The sequence below is a fragment of the Pelophylax lessonae genome (genome assembly GCF_965119305.1).
Source record: "Pelophylax lessonae genome assembly, chromosome: 8".
NCBI classification, from domain to species: Eukaryota; Metazoa; Chordata; class Amphibia; order Anura; family Ranidae; genus Pelophylax; species Pelophylax lessonae.
In genome coordinates, this window is record NC_138775.1 from 224584519 (window position 1) to 224596196 (window position 11678).

At 43.2% G+C, this 11678-nt stretch overlaps 1 protein-coding gene across 1 annotated transcript in view; it reads left to right on the forward strand.

Moving 5' to 3' along the window:
- Window positions 1–11678, forward strand: part of LOC309561659 (uncharacterized protein) — a gene marked incomplete at both ends in the record, with an annotated part of 129981 nt that overhangs the window by 50331 nt on the left and 67972 nt on the right. Inside the window, 13 exons of the mRNA XM_082265652.1 lie at window positions 204–1170; window positions 1339–1494; window positions 1867–2763; window positions 3001–3165; window positions 3403–3825; window positions 5068–5232; window positions 5470–5634; window positions 5767–6546; window positions 6862–7284; window positions 7723–8397; window positions 9709–10182; window positions 10297–10593; window positions 10687–11640. Coding sequence (XP_082121778.1) covers window positions 204–1170; window positions 1339–1494; window positions 1867–2763; window positions 3001–3165; window positions 3403–3825; window positions 5068–5232; window positions 5470–5634; window positions 5767–6546; window positions 6862–7284; window positions 7723–8397; window positions 9709–10182; window positions 10297–10593; window positions 10687–11640 — 6541 coding nt within the window. The remainder of the gene's footprint in view (window positions 1–203; window positions 1171–1338; window positions 1495–1866; window positions 2764–3000; window positions 3166–3402; window positions 3826–5067; window positions 5233–5469; window positions 5635–5766; window positions 6547–6861; window positions 7285–7722; window positions 8398–9708; window positions 10183–10296; window positions 10594–10686; window positions 11641–11678) is intronic.

Consider the following 11678-nt stretch of genomic DNA (forward strand, 5'->3'; position numbering starts at 1 on the left):
AAGACCAAAGACCTGAAGAACAATCACCAAGTGATGAAGAGGAGAAGCCCCAGGATCCAAACAAACCAAATGAAGGACGTAGGCCAAATAAAAAAACAGAGAAACCTGGTACAAATCTACCACGCGATCCAAATCAACCATCAGATGGACGCAAACCAACAGATCCAACCAAAAAACCTGACACTCAACATCCAACCGAAAAGGACCAAAGGCCTGATGAAGACTCACCAAGTGATGAAGAGGAGAAGCCCCAGGATCCAAATAAACCAAATGATCGACGAAAGCCAATAAGAAAACCCGAAAAACCTGGATCTAAAAAGCCAACTGGTAAAGACCAAAAACCAGGTGAAGAATCACCAAGTGATGAAAAGGAGGACCTACAGAATCCAAACAAACCAAATGATGGAGAAAGACCAATTAGAAAACCTGAAAAGCCTGAAACTAAAAAGCCAACCGATAAAGACTACAAACCAGGTGAAGAATCACCAAGTAATGAAGAGGAGAAGCCACTGGATCCATACAAACCAAATGATGGACGACAGCCAACAAGGAAACCTGAAAAACCTGGTACAAAACTGCCACGTGATCCAAATCAACCATCAGATGGACGAAAACCAACAGATCCACACAAAAAACCTGACACTAAACACCCAACTGGAAAAGACCAAAGACCTGAAGAAGAATCACCAAGTGATGAAGAGGAGAAGCCCCAGGATCAAAACAAACCAAATGAAGGACGTAGGCCAAATGGAAAACCCGAGAAACCTGGTACAAAACTACCACGCGATCCAAATCAACAATCAGATGGACGCAAACCAACAGATCCACACAAAAAAACTGACACTAAACACCCAACTGGAAAAGACCAAAGACCTGAAGAAGAATCACCAAGTGATGAAGAGGAGGACCCACTGGATCCAAACAAACCAAATGATGGACGTAGGCCACACAGAAAACCCGAAAAACCTGGTACTAAACTACCACGCGATCCAAATCAACCATCAGATGGACGCACACCAACAGATCCAGATAACAAACCTGATACTAAACATCCAACCGGTAAAGACCAAAGACCTGATGAAGAATCAACAAGTGATAAAGAGGAGGACCCCATGGATCCAAACAAACCAAATGATGGACATAGGCCAAATAGAAAACCAGAGAAACCTGGTACAAAACACCCACGTGATCCAAATCAACCATCAGATGGACGAAAACCAACAGATCCACACAAAAAACATGACACTAAACACCCAACTGGAAAAGACCAAAGACCTGAAGAAGAATCACCAAGTGATGAAGAGGAGAAGCCCCAGGATCCAAACAAACCAAATGAAGGACGTAGGCCAAATAGAAAACCCGAGAAACCTGGTACAAAACACCCACGTGATCCAAATCAACCATCAGATGGACGAACACCAACAGATCAACACAAAAAACCTGACACTAAACACCCAACTGGAAAAGACCAAAGACCTGATGAAGACTCACCAAGTGATGAAAAGGAGAAGCCCCAGGATCCAAATAAACCAAATGATCGACGAAAGCCAATAAGAAAACCCGAAAAACCTGGATCTAAAAAACCAACTGGTAAAGACCAAAAACCGGGTGAAGAATCACCAAGTGATGAAAAGGAGGACCTACAGAATCCAAACAAATCAAATGATGGAGAAAGACCAATTAGAAAACCTGAAAAGCCTGAAACTAAAAAGCCAACCGATAAAGACAACAAACCAGGAGAAGAATCACCAAGGGATGAAGAGGAGAAGCCACTGGATCCATACAAACCAAATGATGGAGGAAAGCCAACAAGAAAACCTGAAAAACCTGGAACTAAAAAGCCAACCGGTAAAGACCAAAGACCAGGTGAAGAATCACGAAGTGATGAAGAGGAGGACCCACTGGATCCAAACAAACCAAATGATGGGCGTAGACCAAACCGAAAACCCGAAAAACCTGGTACAAAACTACCACGTGATCCAAATCGACCCTCAGATAGACGCAAACCAACAGATCCAGACAAAAAACCTGGCACTAAACATCCAACCGGAAAAGGCCAAAGACCTGAAGAAGAATCACCAAGTGATGAAGAGGAGAAGCCCCAGGATCCAAGCAAACCAAATGATGGACGTAGGCCAAATAGAAAACCAGAGAAACCTGGTACTAAACTACCACGCGATCCAAATCAACCATCAGATGGACGAAAACCAACAGATCCAGATAACAAACCTGATACTAAACATCCAACCAGTAAAGACCAAAGACCTGATGAAGAATCAACAAGTGATGAAGAGGAGGACCCAATGGATCCAAACAAACCAAATGATGGACGTAGGCCAAATAGAAAACCCGAGAAACCTGGTACAAAACTACCACGCGATCCAAATCAACCTTCAGATGGAAGCAAACCAACACATCCACACAAAAAACCTGACACTAAACACCCAACTGGAAAAGACCAAAGATCTGAAGAAGAATCACCAAGTGATGAAGAGGAGGACCCACTGGATCCAAACAAACCAAATGATGGACGTAGGCCAAACAGAAAACCCGAAAAACCCGGTACTAAACTACCACGAGATCCAAATCAACCATCAGCAGGGCGCAAACCAACAGATCCAGATAACAAACCTGATACTAAACATCCAACCGGTAAAGACCAAAGACCTGACGAAGAATCACCAAGTGATGAAGTGGAGGACCCACTGAATCCAAACAAACCAAATGATGGACGTAGGCCAAATAGAAAACCCGAGAAACCTGGTACAAAACTACTACGCGATCCAAATCAACCTTCAGATGGAGGCAAACCAACACATCCACACAAAAATCCTGACACTAAACACCCAACTGGAAAAGACCAAAGACCTGAAGAAGAATCACCAAGTGATGAAGAGGAGGACCCACTGGATCCAAACAAACCAAATGATGGACGTAGGCCAAACAGAAAACCCGAAAAACCTGGTACTAAACTACCACGCGATCCAAATCAACCATCAGCTGGGCGCAAACCAACAGATCCAGATAACAAACCTGATACTAAACATCCAACCGGTAAAGACCAAAGACCTGATGAAGAATCAACAAGCGATGAAGAGGAGGACCCAATGGATCCAAACAAACCAAATGATGGACGTAGGCCAAATAGAAAACCCGAGAAACCTGGTACAAAACACCCACGTGATCCAAATCAACCATCAGATGGACGAAAACCAACAGATCCACACAAAAAACCTGACACTAAACACCCAACTGGAAAAGACCAAAGACCTGAAGAAGAATCACCAAGTGATGAAGAGGAGAAGCCCCAGGATCCAAACAAACCAAATGAAGGACGTAGGCCAAATAGAAAACCCGAGAAACCTGGTACAAACCTACCACGCGATCCAAATCAACCATCAGATGGACCCAAACCAACAGATCCACACAAAAAACCTGACACTCAACATCCAACCGAAAAAGACCAAAGACCTGATGAAGACTCACCAAGTGATGAAGAGGAGAAGCCCCAGGATTCAAATAAACCAAATGATCGACGAAAGCCAATAAGAAAACCCGAAAAACCTGGATCTAAAAAGCCAACTGGTAAAGACCAAAAACCAGGTGAAGAATCACCAAGTGATGAAAAGGAGGACCTACAGAATCCAAACAAACCAAATGATGGAGAAAGACCAATTAGAAAACCTGAAAAGCCTGAAACTAAAAAGCCAACCGATAAAGACAACAAACCAGGTGAAGAATCACCAAGTGATGAAGAGGAGAAGCCACTGGATCCATACAAACCAAATGATGGAAGACAGCCAACAAGGAAACCTGAAAAACCTGGTAAAAAACTACCACGTGATCCAAATCAACCATCAGATGGACGCAAACCAACAGATCCACACAAAAAACCTGACACTAAACACCGAATTGGAAAAGACCAAAGACCTGAAGAAGAATCACCAAGTGATGAAGAGGAGAAGCCCCAGGATCAAAACAAACCAAATGAAGGACGTAGGCCAAATGGAAAACCCGAGAAACCTGGTACAAAACTACCACGCGATCCAAATCAACCATCAGATGGAGGAAAATCAACAGATCCACACAAAAAACCTGACACTAAACACCCAACTGGAAAAGACCAAAGACCTGAAGAAGAATCACCAAGTGATGAAGAGGAGGATCCACTGGATACAAACAAACCAAATGATGGACGTAGGCCAAACAGAAAACCCGAAAAACCTGGTACTAAACTGCCACTTGATCCAAATCAACCATCAGATGGACGCAAACCAACAGATCCACACAAAAAACCTGACACTAAACACCCAACTGGAAAAGACCAAAGACCTGAAGAAGAATCACCAAGTGATGAAGAGGAGAAGCCCCAGGATCCAAACAAACCAAATGAAGGACGTAGGCCAAATAGAAAACCCGAGAAACCTGGTACAAAACTACCACGCGATCCAAATCAACCATCAGATGGACGCAAACCAACAGATCCACACAAAAAACCTGACACTCAACATCCAACTGAAAAAGATCAAAGACCTGATGATGACTCACCAAGTGATGAAGAGGAGAAGCCCCAGGATCCAAATAAACCAAATGATGGACGTAGGCCAAATAGAAAACCCGAGAAACCAGGTACTAAACTACCACGCGATCCAAATCATCCATCAGATGGACGAAAACCAACAGATCCAGACAACAAACCTGATTCTAAACATCCAACCGGTAAAGACCAAAGACCTGATGAAGAATCACCAAGTGATGAAGTGGAGGACCCACTGGATCCAAAAAAACCAAATGATGGACGTAGGCCAAATAGAAAACCCGAGAAACCTGGTACAAAACTACCACGCGATCCAAATCAGCCATCAGATGGAAGCAAACCAACAGATCCAGACAAAAAACCTGACACTAAACACCCAACTGGAAAAGACCAAAGACCTGAAGAAGAATCACCAAGTGATGAAGAGGAGGATCCACTGGATCCAAACAAACCAAATGATGGACGTAGGCCAAACAGAAAACCCGAAAAACCTGGTACTAAACTACCACGCGATCCTAATCAACCATCAGCTGGGCGCAAACCAACAGATCCAGATAACAAACCTGATACTAAACATCCAACCGGTAAAGACCAAAGACCTGACGAAGAATCACCAAGTGATGAAGTGGAGGACCCACTGAATCCAAACAAACCAAATGATGGACGTAGGCCAAATAGAAAACCCGAGAAACCTGGTACAAAACTACCTCGCGATCCAAATCAACCTTCAGATGGAGGCAAACCAACACATCCACACAAAAACCCTGACACTAGACACCCAACTGGAAAAGACCAAAGACCTGATGAAGAATCACCAAGTGATGAAGAGGAGGACCCACTGGATCCAAACAAACCAAATGATGGACGTAGGCCAAAAAGAAAACCCGAAAAACCTGGTACTAAACTACCACGCGATCCAAATCAACCATCAGATGGACGAAAACCAACAGATCCAGATATCAAACCTGATACTAAACATCCAACCGGTAAAGACCAAAGACCTGATGAAGAATCAACAAGCGATGAAGAGGAGGACCCAATGGATCCAAACAAACCAAATGATGGACGTAGGCCAAATAGAAAACCCGAGAAACCTGGTACAAAACACCCACGTGATCCAAACCAACCATCAGATGGACGAAAACCAACAGATCCACACAAAAAACCTGACACTAAACACCCAACTGGAAAAGACCAAAGACCTGAAGAAGAATCACCAAGTGATGAAGAGGAGAAGCCCCAGGATCCATACAAACCAAATGAAGGACGTAGGCCAAATAGAAAACCCGAGAAACCTGGTACAAACCTACCACGTGATCCAAATCAACCATCAAATGGACGCAAACCAACAGATCCAGACAAAAATCCTGACACTCAACATCCAACCGAAAAAGACCAAAGACCTGATGAAGACTCACCAAGTGATGAAGAGGAGAAGCCCCAGGATCCAAATAAACCAAATGATCGACGAAAGCCAATAAGAAAACCCGAAAAACCTGGATCTAAAAAACCAACTGGTAAAGACCAAAAACCAGGTGAAGAATCACCAAGTGATGAAAAGGAAGACCTACAGAATCCAAACAAATCAAATGATGGAGAAAGACCAATTAGAAAACCTGAAAAGCCTGAAACTAAAAAGCCAACCGATAAAGACATCAAACCAGGTGAAGAATCACCAAGTGATGAAGAGGAGAAGCCACTGGATCCATACAAACCAAATGATGGACGAAAGCCAACAAGAAAACCTGAAAAACCTGGAACTAAAAAGCCAACCGGTAAAGACCAAAGACCAGGTGAAGAATCACGAAGTGATGAAGAGGAGGACCCACTGGATCCAAACAAACCAAATGATGGGCGTAGACCAAACAGAAAACCCGAAAAACCTGGTACAAAACTACCACGTGATCCAAATCGACCCTCAGATAGACGCAAACCAACAGATCCAGACAAAAAACCTGGCACTAAACATCCAACCGGAAAAGGCCAAAGACCTGAAGAAGAATCACCAAGTGATGAAGAGGAGAAGCCCCAGGATCCAAGCAAACCAAATGATGGACGTAGGCCAAATAGAAAACCCGAGAAACCTGGTACTAAACTACCACGCGATCCAAATCAACCATCAGATGGACGAAAACCAACAGATCCAGACAACAAACCTGATTCTAAACATCCAACCGGTAAAGACCAAAGACCTGATGAAGAATCATCAAGTGATGAAGTGGAGGACCCACTGGATCCAAACAAACCAAATGATGGACGTAGGCCAAATAGAAAACCCGAGAAACCTGGTACAAACCTACCACGCGATCCAAATCAACCATCAGATGGACGCAAACCAACAGATCCACACAAAAAACCTGACACTCAACATCCAACCGAAAAAGACCAAAGGCCTGATGAAGACTCACCAGGTGATGAAGAGGAGAAGCCCCAGGATCCAAATAAACCAAATGATCGACGAAAGCCAATAAGAAAACCCGAAAAACCTGGATCTAAAAAGCCAACTGGTAAAGACCAAAAACCAGGTGAAGAATCACCCAGTGATGAAAAGGAGGACCTACAGAATCCAAACAAACCAAATGATGGAGAAAGACCAATTAGAAAACCTGAAAAGCCTGAATCTAAAAAGCCAACCGATAAAGATAACAAACTAGGTGAAGAATCACCAAGTGATGAAGAGGAGAAGCCACTGGATCCATACAAACCAAATGATGGACGACAGCCAACAAGGAAACCTGAAAAACCTGGTACAAAACTACCACGCGATCCAAATCAACCATCAGATGGACGCAAACCAACAGATCCACACAAAAAACCTGACACTAAACACCCAACTGGAAAAGACCAAAGACCTGAAGAAGAATCACCAAGTGATGAAGAGGAGAAGCCCCAGGATCCAAACAAACCAAATAAAGGACGTAGGCCAAATGGAAAACCCGAGAAACCTGGTACAAAACTACCACGCGATCCAAATCAACCTTCAGATGGAAGCAAACCAACACATCCACACAAAAAACCTGACACTAAACACCCAACTGGAAAAGACCAAAGACCTGAAGAAGAATCACCAAGTGATGAAGAGGAGGACCCACTGGATCCAAACAAACCAAATGATGGACGTAGGCCAAAAAGAAAACCCGAAAAACCTAGTACTAAACTACCACGCGATCCAAATCAACTATCAGATGGACGCAAACCAACAGATCCAGACAAAAAACCTGACACTCAACATCCAACCAAAAAAGACCAAGGACCTGATGAAGACTCACCAAGTGATGAAGAGGAGAAGCCCCAGGATCCAAATAAACCAAATGATCGACGAAAGCCAACAAGAAAACCCGAAAAACCTGGTTCTAAAAAGCCAACTGGTAAAGACCAAAAAGCAGGTGAAGAATCACCAAGTGATGAAAAGGAGGACCTACAGAATCCAAACAAACCAAATGATGGAGAAAGACCAATTAGAAAACCTGAAAAGCCTGAAACTAAAAAGCCAACCGATAAAGACAACAAACCAGGTGAAGAATCACCAAGTGAGGAAGAGGAGAAGCCACTGGACCCATACAAACCAAATGTTGGACGAAAGCCAACAAGAAAACCTGAAAAACATGGAACTAAAAAGCCAACCGGTAAAGACCAAAGACCAGGTGAAGAATCACGAAGTGATCAAGAGGAGGACCCACTGGATCCATACAAACCAATTGATGGGCATAGGCCAAACAGAAAACCAGAAAAACCTGGTACAAAACTACCACGTGATCCAAATCAACCCTCAGATAGACGCAAACCAACAGATCCAGACAAAAAACCTGGCACTAAACATCCAACCGGAAAAGGCCAAAGACCTGAAGAAGAATCACCAAGTGATGAAGAGGAGAAGCCCCAGGATCCAAGCAAACCAAATGATGGACGTAGGCCAAATAGAAAACCCGAGAAACCCGGTACTAAACTACCACGCGATCCAAATCAACCATCAGATGGACTCAAACCAACAGATCCAGATAACAAACCTGATACTAAACATCCAACCGGTAAAGACCAAAGACCTGATGAAGAATCAAAAAGTGATGAAGAGGAGGACCCAATGGATCCAAACAAACCAAATGATGGACGTAGGCCAAATAGAAATCCAGAGAAACCTCTTACAAAACATGATCCAAATCAACCATCAGATGGACGAAAACCAACAGATCCACACAAAAAACCTGACACTAAACACCCAACTGGAAAAGACCAAAGACCTGAAGAAGAATCACCAAGTGATGAAGAGAAGCCCCAGGATCCAAGAAAACCAAATAATGGACGTAGGCCAAATAGAAAACCCGAGAAACCTGGTACTAAACTACCACGCGATCCAAATCAACCATCAGATGGACGAAAACCAACAGATCCAGACAACAAACCTGATTCTAAACATCACACCGGTAAAGACCAAAAACCTGATGAAGAATCACCAAGTGATGAAGTGGAGGACCCACTGGATCCAAACAAATCAAATGATGGACGTAGGCCAAATAGAAAACCCGAGAAACCTGGTACAAAACTACCACGCGATCCAAATCAACCATCAGATGGAATCAAACCAACAGATCCACACAAAAAACCTGACACTAAACACCTAACTGGAAAAGACCAAAGACCTGAAGAAGAATCACCAAGTGATGAAGAGGAGAAGCCCCAGGATCCAAGCAAACCAAATTATGGACGTAGGCCAAATAAAAAGCCCGAGAAACCTGGTACTAAATTACCACGCGATCCAAATCAACCATCAGATGGACAAAAACCAACAGATCCAGACAACAAACCTGATTCTAAACATCCAACCGGTAAAGACCAAAGACCTGACGAAGAATCACCAAGTGATGAAGTGGAGGACCCACTGGATCCAAACAAACCAAATGATGGACGTAGGCCAAATAGAAAACCCGAGAAACCTGGTACAAAACTACCACGCGATCCAAATCAACCTTCAGATGGAAGCAAACCAACACATCCACACAAAAAACCTGACACTAAACACCCAACTGGAAAAGACCAAAGACCTGAAGAAGAATCACCGAGTGATGAAGAGGAGGACCCACTGGATCCAAACAAACCAAATGATGGACGTAGGCCAAACAGAAAACCCGAAAAACCTGGATCTAAAAAGCCAACTGGTAAAGACCAAAAACCAGGTGAAGAATCACCAAGTCATGAAAAGGAGGACCTACAGAATCCAAACAAACCAAATGATGAACAAAGACCAATTAGAAAACCTGAAAAGCCTGAAACTAAAAAGCCAACCGATAAAGACAACAAAACAGGTGAAGAATCACCAAGTGATGAAGAGGAGAAGCCACTGGATCCATACAAACCAAATGATGGACAAAAGCCAACAAGAAAACCTGAAAAACCTGGAACTAAAAAGCCAAGCGGTAAAGACCAAAGACCAGGTGAAGAATCACAAAGTGATGAAGAGGAGGACTCACTGAATCCAAACAAACCAAATGATGGACGTAGGCCAAACAGAAAACCCGAAAAACCTGGTTCAAAATTACCACGTGATCCAAATCAACACTCAGATGGACGCAAACCAACAGGAACAGACAAAAAACCTGGCACTAAACATCCAACCGGAAAAGACAAAAGACCTGAAGAAGAATCACCAAGTGATGAAGAGGAGAAGCCCCAGGATCCAAACAAACCAAATGATGGACAAAGGCCAAATAGAAAACCTGAGAAACCTGGTACAAAACTACCACGCAATCCAAATCAACCATCAGATGGACGCAAACAAACAGATCCAGACAAAAAAACTGACACTAAATATCCAACCGGAAAAGACCAAAGACCCGATAAAGATTCACCAGGTGATGAAGGGGAAGAGCCGCTAGATCCAAACAAACCAAATGATGAGCGAAAGCAAAAAAGGAAACCCCAAACACCTGGAACTAAAAAGCCAACCAGAAAAGACAAAAAAACAGGAGCAGAATCACCAAGTGATGAAGAAGAGAAGACACTGGATCCAAACAGACCTACTGATGGACGAAAGCCAATAGGAAAACATGAAAAACCTGGAAGTAAAAAGCCAACCGGAAAAGACCAAAGACCTGATGAAGAATCATCAAGTGATGAAGAGGAGGACCCAATTGATCCAAACAAACCAAATGAAGGACGAAGGCCAAATAGAAAACCAGAGAAGCCTGGTACAAAACTACCACGCGATCCAAATCAACCATCAGATGGACGCAAACCAACAGATCCAGACAAAAAACCTGACACTATACATCCAACCAGAAAAGACCAAAGTCCTGATGAAGATTTACAAAGTGATGAAGGGAAGGAGCCGCTGGATCCAAACAAACCAAATGATGAGCGAAAGCCAAAAAGGAAATCCGAAAAACCAGGGAATAAAAAGCCAACCGGAAAAGACAAAAAACCAGGTGAAGAATCACCAAGTGTTGAAGAAGAGAAGCCACTGGATCCAAACAGACCTATTGATGGACGAAAGCCAATAGGAAAACACGAAAAACCTGGAAGAAAAAAGCCAACCGGAAAAGGCCAAAGACCTGATGAGGAATCACCAAGTGATGAAGGGGAGGAGCCGCTGGATTCAAACAAACCAAATGATGAACGAAAGCCAAAAAGAAAACCTGAAAAACCTGGAACTCAGTGGCCTAAGGGTAAAGACCAAAAACCACATGAAGAATCACTAAGTGACGAGGAAGAGAAGCCCCAGGATCCAAACAAACCAAATTATGGAAAAAGGCCAATTAGAAAACCCGAAAAGCCGGGAACGAAAAAGACAACCGGTAAAGACAAAAAACCAAGTGAAGAATCACCAAGTGATGAAGAGGAGGACCCACTAGATGCAAACAAACCAAATTATGGACTAAGGCCAAATAGAAAACCTGAAAGACCTGGTAGAAAATTTCCACAGGACCAAAATCAACCCTCAGATGGACGCAAACCAACATATCCAGACGAAAAACCTGTCACTAGACATCCAAATGGAAAAGACCAAAGATCTGATGAAGAATCACCATGTGATGAAGAGGAGGAGCCACTGGATCCAAACAAATCAAATGATGGGAGAAAACCAAAAAGAAAACCCGAAAAAACAGGAAGTAAAAAGCAAACTAGAAAAGACAAAAAACCAGGTGAA